Source organism: Eutrigla gurnardus (genome assembly GCF_963514095.1).
Source record: "Eutrigla gurnardus genome assembly, chromosome: 22".
Lineage (NCBI taxonomy): Eukaryota > Metazoa > Chordata > Actinopteri > Perciformes > Triglidae > Eutrigla > Eutrigla gurnardus.
In genome coordinates this window covers 2797875-2812874 of record NC_139933.1, presented here as the reverse complement: position 1 = coordinate 2812874, position 15000 = coordinate 2797875, and the positions used below count along the sequence as shown (strand labels likewise).

General features: G+C 41.5%; 1 protein-coding gene across 3 annotated transcripts in view; it reads left to right on the top strand.

Annotated features, from left to right (window-relative positions):
- Positions 1–15000, top strand: part of ryr2a (ryanodine receptor 2a (cardiac)) — a gene marked incomplete at its 5' end in the record, with an annotated part of 84316 nt that overhangs the window by 14209 nt on the left and 55107 nt on the right. For 2 of the 3 annotated variants that reach the window (XM_084040446.1, XM_084040445.1), the window contains 8 exons: positions 7904–8023; positions 8148–8252; positions 10454–10474; positions 12922–12996; positions 13087–13165; positions 13874–13986; positions 14381–14480; positions 14832–14928. In XM_084040446.1, coding sequence (XP_083896572.1) covers positions 7904–8023; positions 8148–8252; positions 10454–10474; positions 12922–12996; positions 13087–13165; positions 13874–13986; positions 14381–14480; positions 14832–14928 — 710 coding nt within the window. The remainder of the gene's footprint in view (positions 1–7903; positions 8024–8147; positions 8253–10453; positions 10475–12921; positions 12997–13086; positions 13166–13873; positions 13987–14380; positions 14481–14831; positions 14929–15000) is intronic. The other variant, XM_084040447.1, reaches the window with a different exon arrangement.

Sequence of the window (15000 nt, the reverse complement as noted above, 5' to 3'; positions counted from 1 at the left end):
GTGAGTTAGCGTGGTCATTCTGGGGCCAGCTGGACGGGATTGTGTCAGATCATGTTAGCGGAGGGTTGATTCACTAAATCTGGAAATCAAAGGAGTGAGATGTGATTATTTTTTTTATTTTTTTTATCTCAACATGTGACTTTAGACAAACCAAAAACACAGTCATCTGTTAGAGTGTTGGGTCAAACCCAGGCAGCAATCTCCGGTTCTGAAAAGTGAAGCCAAGACTTGGGTGCCTTAAACTTGCATTACCTCTGCTTGCCATCAGGGGGCGACTCCTCTCTGGTTGTATAGAAGTCTATGAGAAAATGGTCCTACTTCTCTCTGCTGGCCACCAGGGGGCGACTCCTCTCTGGTTGTATAGAAGTCTATGAGAAAATGGTCCTACTTCTCTCTGCTGGCCACCAGGGGGCGACTCCTCTCTGGTTGTATAGAAGTCTATGAGAAAATGGTCCTACTTCTCTCTTCTGGCCACCAGGGGGCGACTCCTCTCTGGTTGTATAGAAGTCTATGAGAAAATGGTCCTACTTCTCTCTTGATGTATTATCTCAGTAAACATTGTAAACATGAGTTTATGGTCTCAATCTCTAGTTTCAAGTCTTCTTCAATCCAGCATGATGTTCATTTAGTACATGATGGTGCATTTAGAGTCCACCAGACCAGAAAGCAGGGGATGCTTTAGGGGGCGGGGCTTACCTGCTGATTGACAGGTCACTACCACGCTACCAATGCAGTTAGCTACTAAGATATTTTATTCTCGAAAAATTTGCCATTTTAAGTGTTTTAAGCACATTTTGATGATTATCAGGATGAAATTGTGACTCATAGTTATTTTGTCCAGAATAATAAAGTGATATGAAATATAACATTTTCATATCCTCCCATGTCAAGCATAACATATTAACATGCCACAACACAAGATTAGCAGGAGAATTGACTTTCCAAACAGCTGTTGAGCTGCTAATAAAAACAGGAAACATCCTTGCCAGACTAAACTAAACTAAATAATAATAAAAATGAAGCTTCATCTCACTGAAGGAAACAAAGTGTTCTGCTTCCTTTTATAGCCACAAGCCCACACAGTGACAAACGGTGATTAATGAGAACATCATGAAAACATGATTCACATAACAACCCTGTCCTTGCTGCTGATATACACATGACCTCGGGGTGAAACATCAACACATTCATCTCACTGCTCTCAAAGAAACTGTTCGGCAGGGAGTGGAGCAGGTAGGGGACGATATCGGACATATAAATATACAATATCACAATAAATGAATTGTGGTGAAATCCTTTATCGGGATAATCGTAGAATATCATCGAGTGACTTGTTAAAGCTTTTTGAAAATGTGTTTATCTTTTATTTATGCAGGAGACCTGATCAATTTTGATCATTATTGTTTTGATCATACAATTAATTTAATTGTATTTGATTGTTTTCCACTAAAAAGCACGACAAAAAGATGTCGTATCAGTGACACAATACAAAAGTAGTGATTCCAGTCTGTTTAAGTGCATATTTTCTATGGGTGAGTATTGGCCTCACGATACGATACGTATCACGATACTTTGGTCACGATACGATACATATCATGATATCACAATATTGCGTAAAGATGAAAACACAAGTACTTGTATATGTACATCAGATGATATTGATCAGAGGACAAATTGAGTCAAAACTATTTCATTCGAAACAGCCTCTCCATTTTATGAATTCCCATGAAATTCACTGGAATAAATATTGAAAATAAAATGAAAAAGAATAAAGTACTGCATTCACAACGCGTCTAAACATGAATCTTTTTTTAAATCGATCTTTGGAGTTGAAAAATCAATATTGTATTGGGCGGCATAGTGTCGCGATAAATTGCCGTATTGAATTCTAAACACGTCGTCGTTTTACTTTTTGGGTTTTAAAGTGTTAAATATTGCCAAATTGTTGTCATGTTGCCAGGTCTGGCTAACAATGCAATCTCCACAGAGATAAGAAAAATAGCAGAATGGTTCACGTGTCAGCTGTTTTTTTTTTTTTGCCGCTGATGACTGAAGTAGCTAATTAGTGAGCCGTCTCACTTATTTCTCATCTCCGTTGAGAGTTCCACTTGCTCAGTTCTTTCTTATCCAACACATTTCATATCCAAAGGCAACCAAAAGTGCTTGACAGATAACACATTAAACACATGGTAACATTTAAAAAAAGCAAGCGCATAGAATAAAAACAACAAAAGAAAATGAAATGACGCCGACAGCTATAGCTTGGATTTGAAAGTAGTCAGCATTATCGACCGTCTTAGCCCTTCTGGCAACGTGTTCCACATTTGAGTAGCATGAAGGTTCCTATTGGGTCTGGAGATCTGATAATTATCTGGGACTTAAACCATTGAAGGAAATGAGCTGATAAATGATGAGATTTTTTAATTTGATATCAGCCGATCAAGATGTGTTTTTACTGTGAGATCCAGGTACAGGGTCTCCAGATTTGAAGTGGTTGATGGTCGCCTGGTCAGATGTAAACTTTTGCAAGATGTGCTGCAAGAGTTGCATCAATTATTCCCGACTCCATCTGTCTCTTCAGCACTCTGCCACGCCGCTCTGCGAATCCTGTTTTTCATGAACCCACAAATGTGCACTTTCTGCACGGAAGACACGTTAGATGCCCAAGAAAACGTTCTAATCCGATATTTACACAAACTGCTGTCTCGGCGTAAAAAAAAAAAAAAAAACTGCAGAAAAGAAGCAGAGCTTTCTGTGGGATTATTGGACTTCAATGGCACCCCATGATTAAAAATAATATTATGGTTACAGGTAAATATGGGCAATTTATCGGGTAATATCAGGCTTTATTCTATTAAAATTGAAATCTAGTCGACTTTAACCTAATGTAAGTTGTTAATAATAATAATAAATAAACAGAGTTCTTGTCATTATTTATTCAGCGTCCAGCAGTGTGTGTGTGATGGGAGTGAAGTGTCTCCCTCTGCTTTTCTCAGATTACATCATTGAAGCTCTCCCCTCCTCCACACTCTCTCCGAGCCAAGCTTTTAAAACCCTCCTCCGCTGACCTGCCCACTGTGTGTGTGTGTGTGCGTGTGTGTGTGTGTGTGTGTGTGTGTGTGTCTTCCAAATCCCTGATGCTCTATAACACTGGATAACAGCACACACACACACACATGCTACTACAGTTCAGGCCGATCAGGCACATTCAGTAAAGCAGCAATGATTCATCGTTCTGTTACATTTGGACGGTTTTCATACAGACGGGTTCGTAATGTTGCACATCTACGTAGTTGCTCAACAAATCCACGAGTCAGCAGATCTCAGGGCTGATAGCCACTCGGACACTACTTTGAAACGAGGCCAGGATGCATCATTTGAAAACTGCTGCTGCAGGTCGATCATGAAAACGGATGTAATGTGATTTAATAAATAATATTTAAACATAATCACTAACTCAGCATCTTTCAGGTTCCAGTCGTTACGATCCTGATACTAAAATAACAGCCGAGGTCAATGATCCGGTTCAGGGATCGGATTAAATATCAGGAAGGAAGAAATGGTGTTTTTATTATTTACTGTTATAGTCTAATCATAGATATCATCACAGGGACTTGACTAAGTCCAGCTTTATTGAAGTGAAAATAGAGGCTGATTTTTATTTATTTATCCTTTTATGTATGCAGGGAGACATTATGATTTATGATCTCATTTAAGATTATTTTCAGTCTTATCTGTGATGTAATAAAAATAGTGATTCTACCTGTTTTAAGCTTATTTAGATGATTATTGAGTATAATATTCTTACTTATGGCCAGTTAATGTTGAGCTTTAATCTATAATCTTCACACATCATTCTCTAGATTAATCCTCCTACGTTCAGACTATTATACGTGGTGACCTCAACCTTTGGACTCGTGGACTGAACTGAGGGGATGAAACATGTTAACATTGTTTGGTTTTTTTAAATCTCTTCCTCCTCCCGTTGTCTTTGTGTCGGCGGAGGATTAATCTTTTATTCTGCTGGTGTTTTGGTTTCATCCTGCTCGTCTACCTTTTGGACGACTCTGTGGCAGCAATACTGTCTCGCTGCCTCGCCTCCCATCATGCACTGTGTTTTCTGGAAGGTCGCATTTAATGTTTCCACTGACGGCTACTGTTGAATAAGCTGTTGTGTAAGACTGTGTATTCAACTCTGTGCTGCTTTTTTTTTTTTGAGTGCAGCCGTGCACTGACCATGCACTCTGATGTGCTTCTGTGCACATTTTGTCTTGTTTCATGCTTGTGCACACAGTTGTGTGTGTGTGTGTGTGTGTGTGTATGTGTGTGTGTGTGTGTGTGTATAGACTATAGAAGACATGCTAATTTATGTCAGTCTATTTCTGAGTGTGTGGGAGGAGGGCAGATGCAGCCTAAGAGTGTTTTTCTCAAGCGAGGGAATCCATTCTGTCGCTACGGTTAATGCACACACACATACATGCACACACACACGGAAACACACACACACACACACACACACACATGCACACACACACACACACACACACACACACTGCTTTTAAAGCCTTATATAGTGTAACCCATGATCGATGCTTTGTGTTTTTAAAGCTTCATACATGACCTCTGACCTTTGCAGGATCTGCATCTCGCTTTGTCGCAGTAAGCGGATGGAGAGTAGTTTTGGGCTTTTTCACCTCCTTCCACAGGCTTACTGTCATGATTGACATGCATCACTCAGTCACACACACACACACACACACACACTGAGCTGAGTACTGCAGCACCCTCTAGTGGCCGAGAGTGGAATCTAGTAGAAATGATATTTGATTCTCAATTCTCGCATCGCAGAATCGTTCAACAAAGCATCATAGAATCGTAGAATCGATTATTTCTCTCACCTCTAAATGGACCATAATGTACTAAATGAACATCATGCTGGATTGAAGAAGACTTGAAACTAGAGATTGAGACCATAAACTCATGTTTACAATGTTTACTGAGATAATACATCAAGAGAGAAGTAGGACCGTTTTCTCATAGACTTCTATACAACCAGAGAGGAGTCGCCCCCTGGTGGCCAGCAGAGAGAAGTAGGACCCTTTTCTCATAGACTTCTATACAACCAGAGAGGAGTCGCCCCCTGATGGCCAGCAGAGAGAATGCAAGTTTAAGGCACTTCAGCTTTGGCTTCACTCTTGAGAACCGGAGGTTGCTGCCTTGTTATTAGGAAGGACCAGCGTTGATCTCCTTTTCCTCTCTCTCTCCATAGAAGGCTGGAATGCAAACTACTGCTGACAGACACCAGACATCTTCATGTAGGGAATCCTGTGTGTGTGTGTGTGTGTGTGTGTGTCAACCAGTATAAATGTCACTAAGGCATCAAGTTAATGATAGCAAGCCATAATAGATATATCTGCTATGGGTGTACATGTGTGTGTGTGCAGGAGGGAATGTATGTGCCACACACTGTAAGTCATTAACACATCACGCCTGTTTCCAACCAACCTTACATGGCTGTGTGTGTGTGTGTGTGTGTTTGTGTGTGTGTGTCTGTGTGTGTGATGGTATTCCCTCAGCCCACACGTCTAGATAATTAAGCAGCACCGCAGTGACTGATGAATTCCAGAGGCAGCGTACGACAACACAGCATTTCCCCTCATCGTGCTCTATTAGATGTTTTTAGGTATTTCCAGCCGTACCAATGTAAATGCAGAGTGCTTGAATGGGTAGCGTGCCTGAAGCCTGCCCATCCCTCCGCTGTATTCACCAACATCAACAAGCTGCAGCCGGAGAGGAAACACTGCAGCAGACGATTTCACCAGAATCGTCCTCTTGGGAGAGAGAACCTTCTCTCTGTGGCCATTTTCTTCACAGAGTCTGTTGGAGAGTCCTCATGAATCATGGAACAAGGAAAGGAAGCTGTAATGCATGTTGATTTATTATCTCTGCCAGGAGATTATGGATTCAGTTGTGTCTGTCCGTCTGTCCACGGCTAATCTCACATGCTGCTAATATGTTTGGGGCTCATTCATGACTGTACTGGCCTTTTATTGCCCTTAACAACTGCTTCAAAAAGAAAATACGATACCCTTAAAGCTTGTTGCTGCCCATTTGCTGACAAGCAATCTAGCATATAAAAAGGCTTTTTTTTTCAATGAAGTTTGGTGCGTTGCTCACTCCACATGAAACGCTACATTGCATCACTTCCAGCAAGTTTCATGGAGAACAATGAGGATCTGTTGGATAACTCAGATTATGCTCTGGTCTAGTTCAGATAAAAACACGTCATGATGATGTCATAAACCGTCATCATCATACGTGTTTTCTACCTTTTGGTCCCCGCTGCTGCTGTTTACCTCCCTCCGGATATCCTCCTCCTCCTCGTCGATGATATGCTGTTCTCTGTGTCTGACCTATTTATATTTTGTAAGTGGAAGTGGGAGCATAAAGGGAGATATCGGTGTGTGTGTGTGTGTGTGTGTGTGTGTGTGTGTGGGTGACGATCCTGTACGTTCTGCTCTTTATGTTCTCGTTAACCTTGGCGTCAGAGCAGGCGTCTGGAAGCCTCCTACACATGGAGGTGCAGCAAGTCAGATTTCAGATCAGCACAGAGATGGAAAGGAGGTTTACGTTGTTGGATAGAAGCTGGGATTTCAAGAACGCGGTGGAAAGATGCCGATTAGATCTCCGTTTCTTATAGTTATGAGAGCGAGTCGGTCGTGTGTGTGTGTGTGTGTGTGCTTGTCTCTGTCAATCTGACTCCTGATTAAGATGCATGAGTTGAAGAGAACGGTAATAATATCTGCCTGATCTAGACTGAACAGGCTCGGTTATCCGTTTGTTTGATGTGACTTTTGTCTGGCTTTTAATGCCGCAGGAAAACAGAACTGTCATCGTCTCTGCAGAAGCTGCTTTAATGTGAAGAAAAAACAGAACAGTGATCAAAACCGGAACAAAAGTTAACACGAGCCCAAAGACTTTATAAAAAGAACACAGTGTTTGGCATTTAAAGATCTTTGTATTGTAAAGTTTACTAGTGGGATACCACAAACAAATAAACAGTAAAAACATTCATATTTTCTTTACAACAACACTTATGAAACACTAAATCACAATGTGTAAATTTGATTCCTTATTTTGTGGCCCGGTACAATTCTGTACAGTCTCCATTATGTTCTACTTTCAGTGTGTATGCATGCGTGTATGAGCTGGGATCCTCTTCGTAGAGATACGATGTAGTGATACGATGTAGTGATACGATGTAGAGATACGATGTAGAGATACGATGTAGAGATACGATGTAGAGATACGATGTAAAGATACGATATAGTGATACGATGTAGAGATACAATGTAAAGATACGATGTAGCGATACGATGTAGCGATACGATGTAGCGATACGATGTAGAGATACGATGTAGAGATACGATGTAGAGATACGATGTAGCGATACGATGTAGCGATACGATGTAGCGATACGATGTAGAGATACGATGTAGAGATACGATGTAGTGATACGATGTAGAGATACGATGTAGAGATACGATGTAGAGATACGTTGTAGTGATACGGTGTAGAGATACGATGTAGCGATACGATGTAGTGATACAATGTAAAGATACGATGTAGAGATACGTTGTAGTGATACGGTATTGTGATATGATGTTGTGATACGATGTAGTGATATGGTATTGTGATATGATGTTGTGATACGATGTAGAGATACGATGTAAAGATACGATGTAGAGATACGGTATCGTGATATGATGTTGTGATACAATGTTGTGATACGGTATCGTGATATGATGTTGTGATACAATGTCGTGATACAGCTCGGTGTGGAAGATGAGGTTGCCCTCCAATGAATGTCTGGATGTGTAACGATGCCTTTATGTGTGTTCAGGACGATGAGGTGGTCCTACAGTGTTCGGCCACAATCCACAAGGAACAACAGAAACTCTGTCTGGCTGCCGAAGGCTTCGGAAACAGACTCTGCTTCCTCGAATCCATCTCCAACTCCAAGGTACTGATTGAAGCTTGAATAGTCCCCAACCAAACGTGTATAACCAGTAACTTAATGGATCTGAATGTTCAACAGTCCTGCAGTGTTAATATTACAAACAAATCAATTGTCTTCCTCGTCCCAGAATGTGCCTCCGGATCTGTCCATCTGTACGTTTGTGTTGGAGCAGTCGCTGTCGGTGCGAGCCCTTCAGGAGATGCTGGCCAACACCGAGGACAAGGCTGAGGGGGTGAGTGTGAAGAGACGCACACATTCAACCACACAGAGGAGGAGGTGGCAGACACACAAACGGAGAAGGGATTTCTAGCTTACTCGTCTTTTCATTCTTGGCTGAAGTCATCTCCACTCGGCCTTATGTCGGGAAGTTCAGTGCTATAGCAATAATGCACAATTCAAAGCAGCGAGAAGGAGGCTGCTGGTCAGTTTCCATCAAGCAAATGATTTCATGACACAACATCAACATTGTGGTTTCAAAAAGTTCCCCAACAGTTATATCAAACTACCGGTCTGGTCAGCTTTGATTTAATTACAGCTACATGATTTTATCTGACTTGCAATCTGTTATCCATCCTCCAAAAACTCCTCCAATACTTTTATACATTTGATTAAGTTACATTAAAGCCAAATCTGCAGCAGTCATATTAGCTTTTCCCCACAAGTATCAACTGTTTGCAGTTATTTTCTTTCATGTTTTTATGGGTTAAAGATTACGATGTACTCCGGAATCCTTCTCTGTACGACCTTTGACCCAAACAGCTGTTTGTGTCACTTCTCGAAACTTCACACAGAAAGTTTTGGCAGCCCACCAGTTGTTGCCAGCTGTAGCATGCTAGTTGGTTAGCCGGGTTAATCGAGATCAGTGGATCAGGATTTATGTCAAACTTTATGCTGACGCTGTTAAAGTTGGGTTCATCTGTGGATACAAACACTTACTTAATGACGGCATCAGCTCAATCTGACAATTAATGAAAAAGAAATAGAAAGTAACAGAAGTTTATGGTCTTATCAAGCCAACAGCACCACATCATCTGCATAGAGAGATACAATTCAGGGTCCCTAAACGAGAAACTCTTCTTCCCCTCGGCTGTGCCTTTAGATGATCATCAATGATGGCAATGGAATCAAATGAAAACTTGTCTGTAGACTGGATGGGCACATTGCCATGACAACGATAAAGAGCTGTTCCACGGCACTTTGCTCCTCCTGGATCTGAGGTTTTGACAGATAGTTGGAGCTTCCTTTCCAGCATCTTGGTGTAAACTTTTACCAGGAAGGCTGAGCAGTGTGATCTCACAATAACTGAAGCACAATGGCAAACCTGTTTAAAAGTGGGGACCGGGCGCTCCAGTAGCTGACGTGAAGAGTAGAACAATAAGGCCGAGTCCTTACCGCAGTGGCCCAGTTTCAAGTGCTGCATGTCATCCCCTCTCTTTGCCCTGACTTTCCTCTCTCACACACACACTATCACAAATAAAGCAGAAATGCAACTGCCGTTCCACAGTCAGTCCCCGATGTCCACCCGTTCCTCATGATTGCAGTTTTTCTTGAATGAAGTGAGGGGATTTTTGTTAATTTGTCCAGCCAAACCTCCAGACTGGGCTCCAAAACCGGCACAGTGCTGGTTTTTGTTGTTTCCATTCAAATATCTAGTATCATTCATATATTCTTTGTGCCGCAAGTAAAAAAGATGCCAAGTTAACCGACAGCAAAGCAAACGTTATGGACGTTAAGTTCTTACATAGTCTCATTTCAGTGAAATAATAACACTAATGTCTCTGCTACAGTCTGAAAAAAGATAGACCATCAGTTTCATACCTACGTAGGCCTGAGACCCCATTTACGCTTGCAATTTTATAGACTGTATATAGGAAGTGGACTACGGTTTTGAAGCCTCAAGTTCAGCATTTTGGATTTGCAGTTTTCCCAACCAGTGAAGTGACCATATTTGGACTGTGGTGGACTGCTTTTGTTTGTCAGATCCACCCGTCACTCCTCTACAGTCCAAATATGGTCGCTTCCTTCACTGGTTGCAAAAATACCAAAATGGCTTGAAGTTGAGGCTTCAAAACTGTAGTAGTCAACAAACCAATGTGTGACGTCACCATGACTACCTCCACTTCTTATATAGTCTATGGCTGTTTAACCCCCTGCTTCTAGTGTTAACGCTAAGCTATGCTAACTACTTTGTGACTGTATAACACATGAACATGAGATTGATTTTGATTTGTCTCATTTCACACGGAAAAAGCAAATATCTCATATTTGCCAGCCAAACCAATGGATATTGAGTGGAAGTAGAAGTATTCACTAAGCTGTCATCAACTCATCCAACAGTCCTTTCTGTTGGTTGGATGTGTGTTTTATGTGTTGTCTGTAAAAAATGACTACGGCAACTTACTTTTTCCTATTCTCTCTCCCATTTCCACACAGCATGTAGTGGTGGAAATATGGGTAGGTGTGCCTCCACTCGATGTCTCTGTTTGTCATGGTTGTCACCGTCCTGATGTTGGTTACTGCCGTCACTGTCATGAGCATCAGCACGAGCATTAGCAGCGCCGCCATACACATCTGTGTTTTTTGTTATTTTACTGAGTGTAGAACTGTCGGAGGTAGTGGACATTTTTACATATGACCTAATTGACCTCTTTATTGTAGGATATGCAAGCTAATCTAGAGAGGTCACACCCCTTCCCCTCTGTTCCTAATTTTTGGAAAAAATTATCCCAAAAATTTGAAATCTGTGTAAACTACAATGCTCTTTTTAGAGTATATATATATATATATATATATATATATATATATAAATATATATATACACACACACACACGTCCATAGTCATAACTGTTGGCAGCCATAACAAAAAGGCATCATATTGTAGTCAGAGGCTTGATACCCTGTTTTTTTTAACATGTAATGTGTTGACAATAAGAAAAATTAATTAAATAAATACATTTCTTTACATATGTTATGTTAAATATATGATTCAGCCCTGTTCTTCTAGTCTTCATGCTAAAATAAGCTGCTAATAAACTGCTGGCTGTAGCTTCATATTTAGCACACAGACACTCGTTATGAGTGACATTAGCATGTTTCCCAAAATGTTGAACTATTCCTTTAAAAATGAGCCCGTCTCATCATCCTGCGTTGAGTCCAGGACCAAAAGCAGTCCCTGTTAGGATGGATGGAGGATTATATCAACAGATGGTTGCTTGGAAAGCTTGCAGCAGAGGACGATCCGTTTTGGAGACAGAATCATAGCAACCAGTCGGGATTCTTCCACGAGGCAGATCCACCTCTTCCATCATCAACAGACTCCAAATGCATGTTTGGGACACGCTGTTTACAACGCTGCATTAACACCGGTCCCACCTCCATCAAGTTAACATGTTCAAGTAGAGGAAGTAAACACCGTGTGTCCTCATGACATCCTGATTTAACTGGAGGTTCTTCTGCATCAGGGGAGTCAAACAAACACATATCAGGACGAGTCCCAACAATAGTTTGAAGTGAACCTTCTCCCACAGATCTCTTCTAGTGTTTGATGTGAACCTCAATGTCATCAGATTTCTGTCAATATTCTCAGGTTTCATTTCATATATTCAGCGTTCATTCAATATTGTCAAGTGTCATTCAATATGTTCAAGTTTCAATCAATATTTTCAAGTTTAAATCAATATTCTTTAGTTTCAATCAATATTTTCAAGTTTCATTCAATAAGTTTCATTCAATATTCTTTAGTTTCAATCAATATTCTCAAGATTTATTAAATATTCTCAAGATTCATTGAATATTCTCAAGATTCATTGAATATTCTCAAATTTAAGTAAATATTTTGCTTTTGGATTAGACAACGTATTTGCAACCACTATAAATGACACATTTTTAAATGTTGTTCAACTTTCATGATCATGAAACTGATATTTTACGGTAGTAAAGCCGTTCTCGACTGGATGACGAGGCGGCTCGTTTTGCACGTCTTGCACAAACGGATGGTACATGCATACACACACACATTAATTAAATATGCGTGTGGAAGTGAAGCGGCTCTGCTTGTGAGGCCTTCGCTGCACTGAAACACTGCGTGTTCACGAGGAGCCGGCAGAATGACTGCAGTGCAGCAGGAGACGTTAGGTTCAGGCACATGTTGGCTGTAGGAGAAAACAAGACTCCAGTTACAAGGACCAGTCTGCTGAGTGTCAATGTGTTGTGTAGCAGCAGTAAGACGAGGGGCCAGGAGCACCGGGAAAAATAACTAATTAATGTGCTTAACATTGAGATCAATATGATTTAGCCTCATTTGCTATTAAACAAAAGGGATTTATTCCACTTTAACACGTTAAATCACTTGAACTTTATATTTGAACCGTATAAACCTGGAAATCAAACTTATATCAGATCTACACAAATCTGGAGTCCCACAAAGGATTTTAGGAGCATGCACTTCAATCAAAAAGATGTACGTTTGCAGGTTTGTGTAAGGTTTGGTAGTAAGATGCAGCTGGAGCTGTGATTGGTCAGAACGTTGACCTGAGAGCGGGGAGTTCGAAGCATCGATAGTGCAGCCGATCAGGTTGAATTGATTCCTGATTACTCTTTCATTAGACAGCCCTGCTGATGTTACAGTGATACGACATTGAAACTCTGTGATGATGACGTAGTGGATGGATGACGTCATAATTTAGCTTTGAAGCGTAGACTCGTAGGTCACATGTTCCCTACAGACGTGTAGAAGGAAGCGGAGCGTCTGCATACCTGTCTGCATCTGTTTGTTGATCTTTCTGTCCGTACTGTTGATTGATATCTCTGTTTAGCTGTCTTTCCTCTCAGTGACTGTCTGTCTGTTGTAACTTGGTCGTTCTCTCTCTCTCTCTCCCTCTTGTCGATGTCTCTCTATCAGACGGCCCAGGGCGGCGGCCATCGCACCTTACTGTACGGACACGCCGTCCTGCTGCGACACTCCTACAGTGGAATGGTCAGTCAACGCTAACAACGACAACTTGCTTATTGGTGGAGTTTGTGTGGATCGAGTGATGGATTGATGGAAGTGTGTTTCTCTGTTTAGTACCTCTGCTGTCTGTCCACCTCCCGCTCGTCCACAGACAAACTGGCTTTTGATGTCGGACTGCAGGAAGATACCACAGGTAAGGAGTCGGACACGTTCAGAGGATCCCAACTGATGGATCCTTTACGATCCCCTAGATTCCAGGCCACTAACGATGATGGGACTTTAATCAGCAGCTGATAATGTGTCCTCACCGACATTGTTATCGTAGTAATCTCCAACTTACCCTCAGACTAGGACTGTTAGCTCTGCCAGCAATGTTGCAGTTGTTTGCACTGTTTGTGCTGTTAGCACTGTTGGCTGCTAGCTGCTGGCTCAGCTGTCTCCATGTTCCTGCTACAAAAATGTGCAGATTTGCGTCTATTCACACAGTCTTTGCATTGAGTTTGTATGCAAAAGTGCAACGTGAAAACATGTTTGGTGTGAATACAGCAAAAGGAGAAAATAATAATACAAAAATACAACAAATTCCCAGGAGCTCTTAACACCAAGGGATGAATCCTTTTCTAAAAGTTTGCTTCAAAGAACTGAAACATTTTATATTGCATTACTCTTTGATTGGTTTCCAGCACACAGTCTGCTGCTTCTCCACTGTGGTTTCAACTTTGGAACAAAGTCAGAACAATAAGTCAATGCAAAGCACGCGGTCTGCCCTGTTTTTGTTTTTGTTCTTGACCTTCTTCTTCTTCTTCGATGGAGCAGATTACAGTCGACGCACAACAGCTGCTAGCTGGACAAATATAGACCACCAATATGTGTGTGTGTGTGTGTGTGTGTGTGTGTGTAGGCGAGGCATGCTGGTGGACCATCCATCCAGCATCAAAGCAGCGGTCAGAGGGAGAGAAGGTCCGAGTGGGAGATGATCTCATCCTGGTCAGCGTCTCCTCGGAGAGATATCTGGTCAGTAGCAGCTCTACGTGTGTGGGAGCAAAGAAATGATGGATATCAGTTAAAACTGGGAGCTCAGAGTTCGGCAAAATGATGGATTTTTAGTGGAAATGACTGGTGAAATATTTAGCTTCATGTTAGTTAAAGTGAATGGATGAACCATTTGAAATAAGCAGCTAAACGCTAACTAAAATGATGGATAATCAGTTGAAATATTTAACGAAAAGTAATGGGCAAATTGTTAAATCTGTACGCTAAAGGTTTACGAGACTTTTACCTGGTTAAATGAAGGTGTTTCCGATGGCCAGACCCGCCTTTCTGAATCACTAAACCTACTAGTGTTTGTGTATATTTCAGTCTGGCGTGCCAGTAATGTGTGTATTTGTATTTGTCTCTCTGCCTGCAGCATCTGTCCTACGGTAACGGCAGCCTCCATGTGGATGCAGCCTTCCAGCAGACGCTCTGGAGCGTCGCTCCCATCTGCTCCGGCAGCGAAGTGGCACAAGGTACACCGTCTTTGTTCTATGTGTAGTATGGAATAAGAACTATATAATAACGTTCTGTCTGTTAAAGAATACAATTCCCTTGCTTAGAGTGACATGCACGTAGACACAGGTGGTCTTTATATATTTATATATATATATATATATCACACTTAAATTCATCAGAATGCTTCAATGAGTTTCTAAATTCATGTGGAAGGGAGCGTATGTTCTACTTCTGGTGCTTTAGTGACAAACCTCTCCGTCCTATGATTCATGTGTTGAGTCCCACAGGCGTCCTATCTGTTCTCCCTCTTCCTCTCCAAAGTCAACCCCCCCGTGTTTCTCCCTGTCTGCTCTCTTTTTCTGTTGCAGGTTTCCTCATAGGAGGCGACGTCCTGCGCCTCCTTCACGGTCACATGGACGAGTGTCTGACTGTTCCATCCGGGGAGCACGGGGACGAGCAGAGGAGGTAACGTGATACTTTCACAACTACACGGATCTGGGCTCAAGGTTGTCATTATTTATTTAACATAATGCAGCT